Raw genomic sequence first — 16,621 nt, forward strand, 5'->3', positions numbered from 1 at the left:
TATGTGAAGAGGTGTCCAAATGCAGTGCAAACAAACAAGCAACTTTCCCCCCCAAAGTGCTAGATTTATTGAGTTTTTAAAAAGACAGTTCTTTGTGATGCTTCAATATGAATCGCTGTCTCTGTGTGGGTTCTTTAATTATTATTTTTTTTGGGAGGGGGGTTGTGTGTGTGTGTGACCAAAAGGTGAGCTACCAAATAAATAAGATCAAAATAAATATAGCTCATGAACGGTATGGACATGCCAAAAATGCAGAACCAAAGCACCGAAGGCTGCCATGTAGATGCTGCTGTGTTTTTCTTTCCTTAAGTCCATCCAGGTGCGGCTGGATGGGAGAACTGGATCACTCACCATGGAGCGGTTCAGTAACCAAAGCTTCCTCCACCCCACTGTCCTTCTCACTGGCATCCCAGGGCTGCAGGCCAGAAATATTGGGGTCTCCATCCCTTTCTGCTTTGCCTATGCGGTTGCTGTCTTGGGGAATGGCGTTGTTCTCCTAGTGATCGTGAAGGATCAGAGCCTCCACAAGCCCATGTACCTCTTCCTCTGCATGCTGGCTGTGAGTGAGCTGGGGGTCTCCCTGTCTACCCTCCCCACAGTGCTGGGCGTCTTCCTGTTTGATGCCAGGGAGATTGGGCTGGATGCGTGCCTCAGCCAGATGTTCTTCATCCACTGCTTCTCCATCATGGATTCAGGGGTCCTCTGGGCGATGGCCCTGGACCGCTTCATAGCCATTTACAACCCTCTGCAATACACCACCATCCTGACAAACCTTAGGATCATTTTGTTGGGATCAGGGATTGCCTTGAGGAGCGTTCTCCTGATGACCCCACTGCCTCTACTCCTGAGGAGGTTGCCGTTTTGCAGGTCCAATGTGCTTGCTCATCCTTACTGTCTGCACCCCAATTTAATCCAGCTCCCCTGTGCAGACACAACCATCAATAACCAAACTGGTCTGTTTGTTGTGCTCTCCACATTTGGCCTCGATTCCTTGTGCATCGTCTTGTCCTACGTGATGATCCTCAAGACCGTGCTGAGCATGGTCTCCAAGGAAGGCCGTTTCAAGGCCCTGAACACCTGCGTCTCCCACATCTGTGCTGTCGTGCTCTATTACACCCCAATGATCGGTGTTTCCATGGCGCACAGGTTTGGCAGGCATAATTCTCCAATGCTGCACTCTCTGATGGCCAACATCTATCTCCTGGTTCCTCCCATTCTGAACCCCATCATCTACAGCATCAAAACCAAAGAGATCCGCAAGGCCTTTGGAAGGTTTTTATCTCAACAAAGACTGATCTGAAGTGTTAAAGTGTGTTGTGATATCCTCAAGAGCATTTATGGCTTCTCAAGCTCAGCAGGGTGAAGTTGAGTGACCATTTTGTTTCCCCTCTTTTCCAAAGTTACTGGCGTTTTTTAAAGCACATCCACACACACAGTAGATTCGTTACAAGCTCGTATTTCTATTCTTTACTTGTTGTGCATCATGTCATTGTGAAATGGTAGTAGAAAGGAGTGTTCTGCAGAGGGTCTGTGCATTGGGTCACATGGCATGACTCTGTGGAAGCATCAGCTTCTGAACATCTACTGAGACCTGCGAGTGTAGGGTGGTATATAAATTTAATAATAATACTTCCCACATATCCTCGACAATGTCCAAAAGACCTCTTATGTTGCTGAAACAATTAATAGAAGTGGAATACAAAAATGGAGGTGCGAGGAGGTCATGGAAATTAGTGAAAGAAAGATAAGATATTGAAATTGGATTGTGTTTTAAATGGCTTTTGTTTTGTTTTATTAGATGTATGTTAGTGTTTTGCAGGGTTTTTTTGTGTGTGTGTATTGTATTGTATTGTCGTATGTTTTTTCTTTTTTGGTTTTTTGTAGTGTTGTGTTTAATTTGTTGGAAAACTAATAAATATTATTACATATATAAAAAAAGACCTCTTATGTTGCAGCCATAAAGTCATTAGAAAGGACTGAAGCCAGGGCTCTCTTGGACTTCCTCTCTGTAGGCAGATAGGAGGTGTTGCAGGTTCTGGTCCCAGTCATTGAGATGTGTTGCTAGGTACATCGTCAGAATTTGTTTTTAATTCTCAAAAATTAATCTCTGGGCGAGATGCGATGCTTGCCAATTTCTTCACAGGCCTTGCATTGTCTCTGCATTAAATTAAACTGAGATCTGGGGTAATTATACACTCAGCATCAGGGATTTTAAGATCAAAATTCAAAACTGGGGAGAAGGGCTTCAATATTATCTTCCTTCTGGAACCCGGGCCATGTCTTTGCATCAGCAACAAGGCCTCCTTGCACCCCTCTTGCCTGTCCCAAATCTGCCATCCATCTCAACTCCTCCAGTTTAAGTTTCTGGTGCTCAGTTCCATTTTGGGCTTCCTCCTGCCTTAGCTCGAACTCTTTGGCTTCTCCTTTTCCCTTTCACACACCAATCCCAGTGCTGCTGCTTTTACTTCCAAGATGCCCGTCTCAGAGCCACTTTCCCTTTCTCCCACATCTACTCTGCTCTATCCCACCCAGATGTCTCACCGTTGATACCAGGCATCCTGCTTCTGCCCACGTATTGTGAACTCAGACTGTGCAGGCAAAGGCAAAAGAACTGGAGGTGGTGGTTGTCGTTATTTGGTTTTAGGAACAAGAATGATGTTCTACAAATAAGTATACCAAGTTTTCTCATGTCGTCTGTATATCACAAAAATAGCATAATAAATGTGAAACTGGAGGTTGTTTTAATTTGTTTTTGAAATATTGTGTTTCAATGTTGTAACCTATCCTGGGACCTTAGGAAGAAGGGAGGGTAAACTAATAGTCGTAATAAGTTTGTGAGCGCTGACAAGAGGCTCTGTGGGGCTTTGCACAGGGGGTCTATCAGCAGTGTCTGTCAATCCTCCTTTAGATGCACCTTTACCTGCCCTGCACCTGATGTCAAACATGGACAGGTGGCTTATTCAGCCTCGTGGCCCAACAGGGAGCCTTGGCAGACCCATTTTGGCCCATGGACTAGAGGATGGCATGAAGTGTTTGCATGTAACTAAATGTAAAGCATTGCTGTCAGTTAAGCACTCCACATAACCACTCCTTAAAATGTTTGTAAACCAGGCAATAAAAGGCTGGAATTCCACTGCTGTTCACTTCTTTTATGGCTTTTCTGCCTGCTTCCCTCTCCTCCAGTCTTGCCACACACAGAAACACACAGAGTTGGTTCACAGCCTTGACTACTGTTGTTGAGGTCGCAGCTGCTGGCACCTCGTTTGTTGGGGGAAGATGGTGCTCAGCACCCACCCTGCCCACTGCAGAAGATTCTCCATTGGGTGTCCTCTGGGGTCCCAGAGAGCTGCAGGAGGAAAGTCTCCTCTCCTCCCTCTCCAGGGATTCCCAAGGAAGCAGCATAAATCTTCCTCCAGCTGAACCTCTGGCAGGATTGGATCTGTCTCCTGGACACCAGCAGAAGAAGAAGAGTTTGGATTTGATATCCCGCCTTTCACTCCCTTGAAGGAGTCTCAAAGCGGCTAACATTCTCCTTTCCCTTCCTCCCCCACAACAAACACTCTGTGAGGTGAGTGGGGCTGAGAGACTTCACAGAAGTGTGACTGGCCCAAGGTCACACAGCAGCTGCAGGTGGAGGAGCGGAGATGCGAACCCGGTTACCCAGATTACGTGACTACCGCTCTTAACCACTACACCACACTGGCTCACTGACTGGTGAGTCCTTTTATATTCCACTTTGGAACTTGGTTCTTCATCAGGGAAGCTTGTCGCAGGTTCCCTTCTGGCTTTAGGGGTAATAATCCAGGATGCTGTAATGGAGAGTGTTGCTGAAGTATGGCTGTGACCTAGTTTGTCCATGGGGGAAGGTGCTCACAAACAGATGCACACACAGGGACAAAGTAGCTTCTTCCTGAGTAGCCCACTTTGTCTTAAATTATGATGCACCATGTAATGACAGAATAATACTGGAGAGGAGCTCACTCTGCAACTCACGCTGCTTCCGACCATGAAGGGAAACATTCCTATCATGGTTATTAGTCATAGGTAGCTCAATAGCACCACACATTCATTCCAATCTATGTTACCAGAGAGAAGATGGTGGCATCGCTCATGCTCCTCTTCTGGTTTTCAGTCTAGCAAGCACAATGAAATCTATGCCCAAGTAGTCTACAGGTTCATCTTCATCAGAAACCAAACAGTCTGTGCATTCATAGAATCATAGAATTGTGGAATTGGAAGGGACCCTGAGGGTCATCAGAATTGGTTATGCTGAATAATGATGGTTATGCTGTATGGGAAGCGGGTGGCGCTGTGGTCTAAACCACTGAGCCTCTTGGGCTTGTCGATTGGAAGGTCGGCAGTTCGAATCCACTCAATGGTGGTGAGGTCCTGTTGGTCTGTCCCAGCTCCTGCCAACCTAGCAGTTCGAAAGCACACCAGCACAAGTATATAAATAGGTACCACTGTGGCAGGAAGGTAAATGGTGTTTCCTTGTGCTCTGGCTTCCATCACAGTGTCCCGTTGCACCAGAAGTCATAGAATCATAGAATCATAGAATCATAGAATCATAGAGTTGGAAGAGACCACAAGGGCCATCGAGTCCAACCCCCTGCCAAGCAGGAAATACCATCAGAGCACTCCTGACATATGGTTGTCAAGCCTCTGCTTAAAGACCTCCAAAGTAGGAGACTCCACCTCACTCCTGGGCAGCAAATTCCACTGTCGAACAGCTCTTACTGTCAGGAAGTTCTTCCTAATGTTTAGGTGGAATCTTCTTTCTTGTAGTTTGGATCCATTGCTCCGTGTCCGCTTCTCTGGAGCAGCAGAAAACAACCTTTCTCCCTCCTCTAGGTGACATCCTTTTATATATTTGAACATGGCTATCATATCACCCCTTAACCTCCTCTTCTCCAGGCTAAACATGCCCAGCTCCCTTAGCCGTTCCTCATAAGGCATCGTTTCCAGGCCTTTGACCATTTTGGTTGCCCTCCTCTGGACACGTTCCAGTTTGTTAGTGTCCTTCTTGAACTGTGGTGCCCAGAACTGGACACAGTACTCCAGATGAGGTCTGACCAGAGCAGAATACAGTGGCACTATTACTTCCCTTGATCTAGATGCTATACTCCTATTGATGCAGCCCAGAATTGCATTGGCTTTTTTAGCTGCCGCGTCACACTGTTGGCTCATGTCAAGTTTGTGGTCAACCAAACCAGAAGTGGTTTAGTCTTGTTGGCCACATGACCTGGAAAACTGTCTGTGGACAAACATCGGCTCCCTTGGCCTGAAAGCAAGAGGAGTGCCACAACCCCATAGTCACCTTTGACTGGACTTAACTGTCTAGGGGTCCTTTACCTTTACCTTTCACCTCCTATGTCCATTGTCAGAGGCAATGTGCATCACCAAAGGTTGGACATCACAGGTGGGGAGAGTGGCTCTTGGGCTCAGGTCCTCCTCATTGGGGCATCTAGTTCGGCCCCTGTGAGAGCAGGACATTGGTCTAGATGGGCCACTGGCCTGATCCAGTAGGGGTTTTCTTATAAACAAACAAACAAAATCAATATTCATATTTCTCTTGGTGCAACCACCAATGTAGTATTGCAGGTAATTAGCCACTTCACATAGCCAATGCTTAAATTATACAGATAAGACAGTGGAACTCAGTAATTGCACCGTTGCAGCTGCTGTGACCTAGTTTGCTGAGGGAGGATGGTGCTCAGCACTAGTTCTGTGCACTGTAGAAATGTCTCCCTTGGCTTAGTGCCCCTTGGTGTCCCTGCAAGCTGCAGGAGGGACGTCTCATCTCCTTCATCTCCAGGGATTCCCGAGAAAGCAGCATAAATCTTTACACAGCTGAGCCTCTGACATGATTGGATCTTTCTCCTGGCTGCCAGCAGAGACTAAAACGCTTCCATCCAGATGGGTCTTTTTATGCTCCAGGTGGAACTTGTTCTTCATCAGAGAAGGTTGCCACAAACTGCCTTCTGGTGTTGGGGATATTGATCCAGGATTCAGGGCTAATCCGTGCTGAGCTGTGCTTTCTAGACACGGGACAAGCAGAAGTCCAGATGAGCCCAGAATCGCCATAACAGAGAAGCTTGCCGAGGTATGGAATGGGCCTGAATATTCAAGGACTGTGGCTCTGGAGTGTTTCAAGTGGCAGGTAGGGGGTCAAATGGGCCAAATGGGCCCACTTTCTTTTAAAAAAACTGAATCCTGAATTCTCCCAAGGTGATGGAGTTCAGGGACAAAGCTCCTCAAAATTCCCGCGGAGCAGAGCAGAGCAGAGCAGCTCTTCTGCCTCCTCTTCCAGAGTGGCTTCTGGAATGTCTGTTGGTACCCATTCTTTATTGGGATTTTAAAAAGAGGGTGTAATAATAATAATAATTTATTATTTATACCCCGCCCATCTGGCTGGGTTTCCCCAGCCACTCTGGGCGGCTTCTAACAAAATATTAAAATACGGAGTCTGTTAAACATTAAAAGCTTCCCTAAACAGGGGTGTCTTCTAAAAGTCTGGTAGTTGTTGTTCTCTTTGACATCTGGTGGGAGGGCATTCCACAGGGCAGATGCGACTACAGAGAAGGCCCTCTGCCTGGTTCCCTGTAACTTGGCTTCTCACAACGGAGGAACCACCAGAAGGCCCTAGGTGCAGGACCTCAGCGTCTGGGCAGAATGATGGGGGTGGAGACGCTCCTTCAGGTATACTGGACCGAGGCTGTTTAGGGCTTTAAAGGTCAGCACCAATACTTTGAATTGTGCTCAGAAACGTACTGAGATGCTTCAGTATTAGGGCTTACCCAGATTTTATCCAGGCCCAGGTTTTAAAGCTCCATGTCTGAGCAAGGTTTTTTCTCGTGTGACCTGGCTAGCCCCCAAGAAAAACTTGTTGTTGTTTTTTTAATGATATTTATTATTATTTCATAAACAAAACAATAGAAACAAATTCCAACAAATTCCAACATTCAAACTACAAAAAGCAAAACAAAACAAAGATACCCAGTAGAAAAACAGTTGATAGAAAAGAAAAGAAAAGAAAAAATAAAGAATGAGAACAAAGAGAAAAGCCAAAAATCAAAACTGAAAAATAGATTAATATTTTCAAATCTTATATTTTCTTCACTAGTTTCTTGACCTCCTCACACCTCCCATTTTGTATTCCAGTTCAGATATTTAAATCAGCAAATCCTTACCCTCTAACTTTCATCCTTACTCCATATGTTAACCTATTATTATAAATATCCATTTTCAATTGTCAGTCCCTATTTACATTTTCTTAAGCATCTCTTTACCAGTACCACTTATTTTCATTCAAACGTCAATTCAACATTCCTTAATTTTACAGTGCTTCACTTGTGTTTCACTGCTGAATCAGAGCAAGTGGATTGCTGTTTGCTCCGATTCACTGGTAAAACGTGGGTTTTCCCATTGAAAGCGCCAGGACAAAAAACAGCCACCACCACTTAGACATGGAGTTGCTGAGGTCTGTCACATGCATGATGCGCAAACTCTGCAGATCCCTAAGTGTGCTGGTGTCGGTTGGCATCGGTCGCTGTGATGTTCAGGCAGAAGAAAGCTTTTGAAGCTCCCAAACAAAAAACCAGGAGGGAGAGAACATGCCATTTGGGCATGTGTCTCTGACAGGGTCCTACTCGAGTGTAGGCTGACCTCCTGACAGGAGTAAGCTTGATTTCTGCTGCTCCAGAGACCAAAACCAATGGATTCAAATTGCACGGAAGGCGAGGCTGAGTAAACAGTGAGAGCTGTTCAACAGTGGAATGGACTCCCTTGGAAGGTGATGGACTGTCCTTCATTGGAAAGACAGTTTGGATGGCCATCTGTCAGAGATGCTCTAGCTCTGATGCCTGCTTGCAGGGGGTTGGACTAGATGGCCCTTGGGGTCCCTTACAACTCTACATTTCTATGATTCTATGAAGCTCCCATGTTGACGATGAGGCCTTTTCCTCCCTTATGTCCACCCAGGTGCTGCTGAATGGGAGACCTTGATCGCTCACCATGGAGCTGCTCAGAAACCAAAGCTCCCTCCATTCTACTTTCCTGCTCACTGGCATCCCAGAACGGCAGGCTGGAAATATCGGGGTCTCCATCCCTTTCTGCTTTGCCTATGCGGTTGCTGTCTTGGGGAATAGTGCTATATTCCTAGTGATTGTGAAGGATCGGAGCCTCCACAAGCCCATGTATCTCTTCCTCTGCATGCTGGCTGTGAGTGAGCTGGGGGTCTCCCTCTCTACCCTTCCCACGGTGCTGAGTGTCTTCCTGTTTGATGCCAGGGAGATTGGGCTGGATGCATGCCTCAGCCAGATGTTCTTCATCCACTGCTTCTCCATCATGGATTCAGGGGTCCTCTGGGCGATGGCCCTGGACCGCTTCATAGCCATTTACAACCCTCTGCAATACACCACCATCCTGACCAACTTCAGGATTGCCATGATAGGCTCAGGGATTGCAGCAAAGAGCATTATCCTGCTGGCCCCACTGCCTCTTCTCCTGAGGAGGCTGCCATTCTGTAGGTCCAATGTGCTTGCTCACCCCTACTGTCTGCACCCGAATTTAATCCGGCTCCCTTGTGCAGACACCACCGTCAACAGCCTCTATGGGCTCTTTGTCTTGCTCTGTACGTTTGGTCTCGATTCCCTGTTCATTGTCCTATCCTACACAATGATCCTCAAGACCGTGCTCAGCATGGCCTCCAAGGAAGGCCGCCTCAAGGCCCTGAACACCTGCGTCTCCCACATCTGTGCCGTGGTGATCTATTACACCCCAATGATCGGCCTGTCTATGGTGTACCGGTTTGGCAAGCATGCTCCACCTCTTGTTCACTCCCTGATGGCCAACATCTATCTCCTGGTCCCTCCGCTGCTGAACCCCATCATCTACAGCATCAAGACCAAGGAGATCCTCAAGGCATTTGGAAGGGTTCTCCATCGGAAGAGGTTCTGACATGGAATGACAATGAACTGAACCATGATTTTTATATTTTCTGAGAATCCTCCAGAAAAACAACCTTTCAAAGGACCTGTTGATGGTATTTGACCATTGTACTGTTGAGAGTGTATTAACTTATGGTTTGTGTGTGTGGTTTGGGAGCTGTACGGCCAGGGGAAAAGCAATGCTGTCCAGGGTTGTAAAGACTGCGGAGAGAATAATTGGGTGCACTCTTCCCACCTTGGATCAAATCTATGCTTCCAGGTGCTATAAGAAAGCTGCAGAGATAGCGCAGGATAGTGTGCACCCCGGAAATGATCTCTTTCAGCTTCTGCCTTCTGGAAGAAGGTCCAGGGTTATAAAGACTAGCCGCCTGAGAAACAGTTTCTATCCAAATGCGATTTTGGTTTTAAACACAGTGTAAGGTAGTCTCTATGGGAGTATATTGTATTTAATCGTGGGGTATCAGAGTTTTTAGGGGGCTAACCAGGTTGGGATAGCTGGGATAGCAGGATTGTTGGTTTTGAATATCTTATGTAGATTTTTTTCTTTCTTTCAATTCCGTTGTTCTGTATGGGGCAATAACAATAAAGATTATCATATTGTATCATATCGCATGATGCAGTCACATCCCAGCTTTTTCTCCAAGGAGCTCAAAGTGTAAACAGGGTTCCCCCTTCCCTTCCTTGCTCATCCATCTTTTCATTGACTACAGAATGCACTCACCTTAGCATGGTGGGAGTGATCCATGTGGCAAGTTCATTCATATGCTCCAGCCCTAGTTGGGGGTGGAGTAGTTTGAGACCAGAAATGCCAGCCCCAGTTCGTAGAGAAAACTCTGTGGGTGTTTAGTGACTCTTAAATGTTCCCGAGAGACAGCTTTTGGCTATGCTCAGTGCTTTTTCCCCTAAAAACATGTTTAGGGGTACTCTCATTTTCCTACTCTTGTTGAAATACTGCCACTCAATGAGGCCAAACTTAGATTCACAAAATGTTTAGGGGTATGCATCCCTCTGCATCCCCCCCCCCAAAAAAGCACTGGAAATGCTTATTAAGAAATGACCATGCACTCCATAGGACTGTGAACCCACTGATATAAGTCATTTTGTTTTGCAAATCAATGCACACATGTATTTTCATTTATTGTTGCAGGGGTGGTTTTTTTTGGGGGGGCGGTCCAGTCTGCATGATATTTTTCCACATGGGAGCAAATGATCAAGGCTGCTTGTCAAAACAAAAGAAAGAAAACCCACATCGCTTTGCATCATCATTAATTATAATTACAATCATTTTATTTATATGCCGCTTATATGCAAGATTGCCTTCTTGCATTTCTAGTTCCTATCGGTTCCAGTTAGGTGAAGCCTGCATGTCTTCCTTCGCTGTCATTCTGCTTAGATCTCCTTTCAGCTCCCCTCCCCACTCTCTCCAGAAGCCTCTTGCCATCTCTCGGAGCCAAGGGTTTGGGGTCCAGTGCAGTCGTCAACCTTTCACCCATCCAGGTGTTTCTAAACTGCCTAGACCAGTGGTTGCCAACTGGTGGTCCATGTAACCCACCGGGGGGGGGTCTGTGGCCCCATTCACATAACAAAAATGCCCCTACCGATCTTCAGGAGGAGTGGGGGTTGCGGGCTCACGACCCCGCCCACACTCACTCCTGCGAGGCTGGCGCCAGCCTCGCAGGAGGCAGGGATTCCCTTAATTTGCATCCCCTGTAGCGCCAGCCAATCGGCTGGCGGCAGGGGCGGGCCTTCCAAAGGCCACTTAAGGTCGGGGCAGCCCTTGGCTCGCCCCCTTTTCTCCCTTTCAGCGGACGCGGTTTCCCACCCACCCGCCCTTTAGGTTTTGCCACTGACCTTGCTATGGGCTTCGGCTGGTCACCACAAGGGGCCTGGTAGGAGTTTTTCCATTTGGCTAATTGGCTGGTTTTCTGAGCCACTTGGTTTTTTCGCCTACCTCGTAGCAATTCGTCACAACTCCCTCGGTTTTGGCGGTAGGCATTGGCCGGGGTATTGTCATGCAGATGAGGTTGGGGGCGAGGAACGCCATCACCTCCCCCAAGGCTTGAAGGGTAGTTCGTTAAAGGACTCCGAGGGGCGACGCCTCGTCCGAAACCTACGGAGGCTGGGGCCTAAAGCGCGCTCCCGAGCGGTAACCCCTCGGGGAGCACCTAGGGATATGCATCTCGGGTGGCTCCCCTGTTGGTGTTTAACCCTTCCCAGTTAGACCGGATAGTCGGTTAGGGGCCAATGCCTGAAGCCAATACCCTTCTTTCCTGTAATCAATAAAGTTGTGGCCATTTACGCCCATTAACCTAAATCTTTGTGTCCGTTGTCTTTATTTAATTCCACCTGCGGGGGGGGAGGGAATAGCCACGCAAGTACCACCAAGATGTCAACGTTTTCAGAAGTAGGAGGTCCATGGCTTGGCTTTCGAAAGACGGGGGTCTGCGGTGCTTAGCTAATTGGGAAGGTCATCTGTTTTGTTGATTAATTCAATGAAATGGTTTCAACTGGATTTCGAATAAATGTGCAATTAGTTGTCACTGTCCTGAATTTCATTGTGCTTTTGTCTTCCTTGGTGGGTCTTGCAAACCACTGTTCTGAACGATGCTTTTCATAAGGAAGGGGGCACTGGGGGTGAGTTCATGGAACCAAGGGAATGGCGGCCTGAAAAAGTTTGGGAACTGCTGGTCCAAGAATTTTACTGGCGGGTGGCCATATAATGACTAACAGCAACAATGAGGTCATACGAGTACTTCCTTTTCAGGCAAATGCTACTTTGAAGTCAGTCAGCTCTTGTTGCATCCAACAGGTGGTACAAGTCCCAGGTGATGGTCCTTTCTTTGTGTGGGTGACTAGACTCTCTCCACCTGAGGCAGGTGTGGATGGTGACATTTGAAGTGTTTTATTTTCTTTTCTAATATAATTTTTATTTATTTTCCATTTAATATTATACATTCACATCATCTTTATCCACTATGCCACCTTAGCTCTAAGAGCCTATTGACTTCCTTTCCACCCGCCTCATGGCTTTCAAAATTAACCTTTATATCATTGCAATTTATACATTTTCCAATCCTAATTACACTCATTACAGAATATCTCTAAAATTTTAATGAATAGAGAAAGATAGAAATTTCTCATTACAAGTCATCCTTAGCGTGCCATTCCAATAGTAATTTCTACATTTTCTATAATATTTTCCTCTTATCTTTTTTTAATAAATATTTTATTAAGTTTTCACAATAAAAAACAAAGAAGATACAAAATCACAAAAAAACAATACAGTACAAAAATACAAACATTAAACAAATCAAAAGAAAAAGAAAAAAGAAATAAAAACACATATAATAACAAAAAACAAAAATTCCCTCTTTCTTAATTTCTCATCTTCAATTAGCTTATTTTCTGGACTTCCTCGCGTCTCCCGTTCTTGTATCCCTTTTTAAAAGTTAATTCAGCAAATTCATATCCTATTAATTTATCTGTTGTTAATCCAATCTTACATTTTACTTTGTTGCTAAAACCCCTGGGATTCATAATATTTTCCTCTTATCATCCAATAATTATACCTCAAACCTAGATCTTACTGTATCAAAACCCTTTTTCTTTTTATCCTCCTTAAACACATCATTTATATGGTGATATTGCAACCAATCCGTCAATAGGTCTTTTTAATCTTAACTGACAACCAATCTCGGTCAATAATCCTAATGTTTTCTTCTCCCCCTGGAGACTGCCTGGAGCTAGGAGGCCAGATCTCACATAGTAGAGTGGAACAACCTCCTGCAAGGTGCCTTCCCCTAGACGAGTGTATCCCAAACTTGGGTCTCCAGCTGTTTTTGGACTACAACTCCCATCATCCCTAGCTAGCAGGACCAGTGGGAAGGGATGATGGGAACTGTAGTCCAAAACAGCTGGAGACCCAAGTTTGGGAAACCCTAGATGTTTGAGAAGACAATTCCTATTAGCCCCAGTCAGCACAGCTGTGCACTCAGCTCCACACAACATCCTTCAAAACCATCCCACGAGCTGTATGTAAATAAGCTATACAAGGCAGATAGCAAACATTTTATTTATTTAGTTATTAAATATATAGACCGCCCTTCATCTGTAGATTTCAGTCCGGTTCACCAGACGAAAATAAAGGATACAAACACAAATAAATAGTTGGAACAAAGGAAAACCAGTCAATAACCCCCCTCCCACAACACATTTAAAAGAGCATCAGATGTCAATCAGCCAAAGGCCTGGTTGAAGAGGAACGTTTTTGCCTGGTGCCTAAAGGTGTGTAATGAAGGCGCCAGACGAACATCACTGGGGAGACCATTCCACAGTTGGGGAGCCACTGCAGAGAAGGCCCCATTCTCGTGTTGCCACCCTCTGGACCTCTTGAGGAGGAAGCCCATGAAGGAGGGCCTCTGAAGATGATTTCAGGGTCCAGGTAGGTTCATATGGAAAGAGACGGTCCTTGAGGTATTGCGGTCCTGAGCCATTTAAGGTTCTATAGGTCAGAACCAGCACTCTGAATTGGGCCCAGAAACTATTTGGTAGCCAGTGCAGTCGGACCAGGATCAGTTTAATATTCTCAAACTGTCCTGCTCCGGTGAGCAAACAGGCTGCTGAATTCTGCACCAGCTGAAGTTTCCGAACCGTCTTCAGAGGCAGTCCAACACAGAACAAATTGCAGTAATCTAACCTTGAGGTTACCAGAGCATAGAACAAACTTATTTTTTTTATTTATATAGACAGCAGTAGTTAGGCTATTCCTGTTCAGATAAGGGCATAGCTGGGCCACCAACTGAAGCTGATGGAAGGCACTGTGGGCCACTGAGGCCACCTGAGCCTCAAGCAACAGCAAAGGATCCAGGAGGACCCCAAAGCTACAAACCTGCTCCTTCAGGGGCAGCATAACCCCATCCAGAGCAGGCAACCTCCTGTCAGGACCTCGTCCTACACTCGAGTAGGACCCTGGCAGAGACACATGCCTGAAAAGAGCTTTAAAAGCTTTATTCAGCCCAAACATCACAGCGACCGATGCCAACAGACACCGGCACATTTAGGGCTCTGCAGAGTCTTCACAGCTTGTGTAACATATCTCAGCAACTCAGCATTTGGGCTAATCTACTTTATTTACATATAAACACACACAAAGCACTGCAACATGGCTCCCCCTCTCTCTAGCTGTAACATAAACATCCTGTCTCCATCACTTCCCACTCTGTGGAGTCAGAACATATACCGTCATGTAATGGACAACAATCCCATGACTGCAGTCATGGAGCAGGAATTCTAACACCTCCCACCATCTGGTCTAAGGAAGCACACACTAACAGTTGCCTCAGTCTTATCTGGATTGAGCCTCAGTTTGTTGGCTCTCATCCAGTCCATGACTGAGGCAAGACAACGGCCCAGCACTTCCACTGCATCACCTGCAGATGTAAAGGAGAAACAGAGCTGAGTGTCATCAGCATGTGGCTGGCAATGTACTCCAAACCCCACCCAGCGGTTTCATGTAGATGTTAAACAACATGGGGGGGGGTAGGATTGAGCCCTATGGAACCCCACGTTGACATGCAGTCCTCAGAGCCAGAAGCAGTTGTTCCCAGAGCCAGGGAATGTGCAGAGACGCCTCCTCATCAGGCTGTCACAATTCACCACTCAGAGGCAGCAATAAACAGTGACAGCAATACATACAGAGAGCCCCTTCCTGCTATGCCCCATTGGTCAGGGGTGGGGCTCCAGGTTTGGGACTGAGAAACGCCCCCACCCCTTGCAAGAGGAGTCGCCTGGCCGCTTCCCGAATCTGCTTCGTTTTCACCCCGTAGACGATGGGGTTGAGCATGGGGGGCACGATGACGTAGAGGTTGGCCAGCAGGATGTGGACGTGGTGAGGGATGTTGTGGCCAAAGCGGTGCGTGAGGAAGGAGAAGAAGGCCGGCGTGTAGAACATCAGGATGACGCAGAGGTGGGAGCCACAGGTGTCCAGGGCTTTGTGGCGAGCATCCTTGGACGGGAGCCGAAAGACGGTCCTGAGGATCAGCGAGTAGGAGATGGCGATGAGGACAGAGTCGACCCCCAGGGTGGACAGAGCCGCTGTCAAGCCATACACCACGTTGGGGGTGATGTCTCTGCAGGCCAGGCGAGCCACACCCATGTGTTCACAGTAGGTGTGCCGGATGACGTTGAGGCCACAGTAGGGCAGCCGGAGCAGGAGGAACACAAGGATGACCACGGCGAAGAAGCCCCGGAGGACACAGACCACCCCGATCCTCCCGATCACTACGCGGGTCAAAATGGCCGCGTGCCTCAAGGGGTTGCAGATGGCCACATAGCGGTCAAAGGCCATGGTCATCAAGATGGCCGACTCCACGGCAGAGGTGAAGTGGATGAAGAAGACCTGGGTGAGGCAGGCACCGGAGGAGATGGCCCCAGCACCGAACCAGAAGATGCCCATCGCTCTGGGGATGGTGGTGCTGGAAAGGACCACGTCGGAGGCAGCCAGCAAGGAAAGGAAGAAATACATGGGCTGGTGAAGGGCAGGCTCTGAGGCGATGGTGGCCACCAGCATGAGGTTGCCCAGCAAGGCCACCATGTACATCCAGCAGAATGGGATGGAAATCCACACGTGGAAGTCCTCCAGTCCTGGGATGCCCGCAAGGAAGAACCAGGGAGGGATGAAGCTGCTGCTGTAGTTGGGGGCAGACATGGCCAAGTGAAGCTCCATGAGCACTTCATTCATTTGTTTGTTGTGGGTTCGAGCCCCATGTTGGGCAAAAGGTTCCTGCATTGCAGGAGCTTGGACCAGGTGACCCTTCCAATGCTACAAGTCAATGGTTCTATGCTTCCAACATTTTTTACTTGCAAACCTCAGAAGGAAGATGGTCCCTGTTGCCTACAATCTAAGAGGCATGGCATGAAAGGAAAACAGTCTGGGAAGGAGGAGGCAGAAAGCAAACTATCCACTGTTTGCTCTGCTGCTTTTTGCAGGCGCAGGTCCAAGCTGAAAATATCTGTGTCTGGGCGCTTTTGTTTCTTTGTATTTTGCCCCAAGCTTACAGGATGAAAACCTGCTCTTTAGTGCTCAGGCAGAGCAAACATCAATTTGCAGATTGCCATTTGCTCTGATTGAGCTTTAAAGAGCAGGTTTTCATGGGGAAAGCACTGGAGCAAAGAAAAACAGGGTGTGTGTGCTCAGATACAGAGTTTTAAAGTGAGAACCATGCCTGGAAAGAGCAGAGGAAAGGCAATTGTGGACAAACCCTTAGTTTTGTGGTCCAGTTGGTGGCAATTCAACAGGCCTTGAGGGTGGATTGCAATGGGTGAGGGTGAGCGCAATGGAAGGACTGTGGCTCTCTCCCCTTCTGCTGGTTGACAGAGACTGGGGAGAAGGCAGGCTCTCAGTTGGACCTCTATCCAGGTGTGACCTGCTGCTTTCTCTCTCTTGGGTGACTTCAGAAATGGCAGCTGGTGCAGGTTTTGGTGTTGACCCTTTTTCACACCAAAAAGGGACTCTTGTTGCTGCTCCCCTCTTATCGGAACAACTGGACTTTTGTAGAGATGGAAGGGACCCCCAAGGGTCATCTAGCTCAACCCCCTGCAGTGTAGGAATCTCAACTAAAACATCCAGGACAGATGTCCATCCAACCTCTGCTGACTGAGCTGTTCATGACTGA

At 47.2% G+C, this 16,621-nt stretch overlaps 3 protein-coding genes across 3 annotated transcripts; 2 read left to right on the forward strand and 1 right to left on the reverse strand.

Moving 5' to 3' along the window:
- Positions 1-352: 352 nt before the first annotated feature.
- On the forward strand, positions 353-1,300 carry LOC309530523 (olfactory receptor 51I2-like; the record flags this gene model as incomplete). The annotated part of the gene is made up of 1 exon (XM_082219548.1): positions 353-1,300. The coding sequence occupies one exon, from the start codon at positions 353-355 to the stop codon at positions 1,298-1,300; it is 948 nt and encodes a 315-aa protein (XP_082075674.1).
- Positions 1,301-8,013: 6,713 nt separating this feature from the next.
- LOC309530525 (olfactory receptor 51I2-like) lies at positions 8,014-8,958 on the forward strand (the record flags this gene model as incomplete). The annotated part of the gene is made up of 1 exon (XM_082219550.1): positions 8,014-8,958. One exon carries the CDS (start codon positions 8,014-8,016, stop codon positions 8,956-8,958), a length of 945 nt encoding a protein of 314 aa, XP_082075676.1.
- A 5,700-nt stretch (positions 8,959-14,658) lies between these two features.
- Positions 14,659-15,654, reverse strand: LOC309531542 (olfactory receptor 52D1-like; the record flags this gene model as incomplete). Its single annotated transcript, XM_082221133.1, has 1 exon — positions 14,659-15,654. The coding sequence occupies one exon, from the start codon at positions 15,652-15,654 to the stop codon at positions 14,659-14,661; it is 996 nt and encodes a 331-aa protein (XP_082077259.1).
- Positions 15,655-16,621: the final 967 nt, after the last annotated feature.

The sequence above is a fragment of the Podarcis vaucheri genome (genome assembly GCF_965113315.1).
Source record: "Podarcis vaucheri genome assembly, chromosome: 4".
Lineage (NCBI taxonomy): Eukaryota > Metazoa > Chordata > Lepidosauria > Squamata > Lacertidae > Podarcis > Podarcis vaucheri.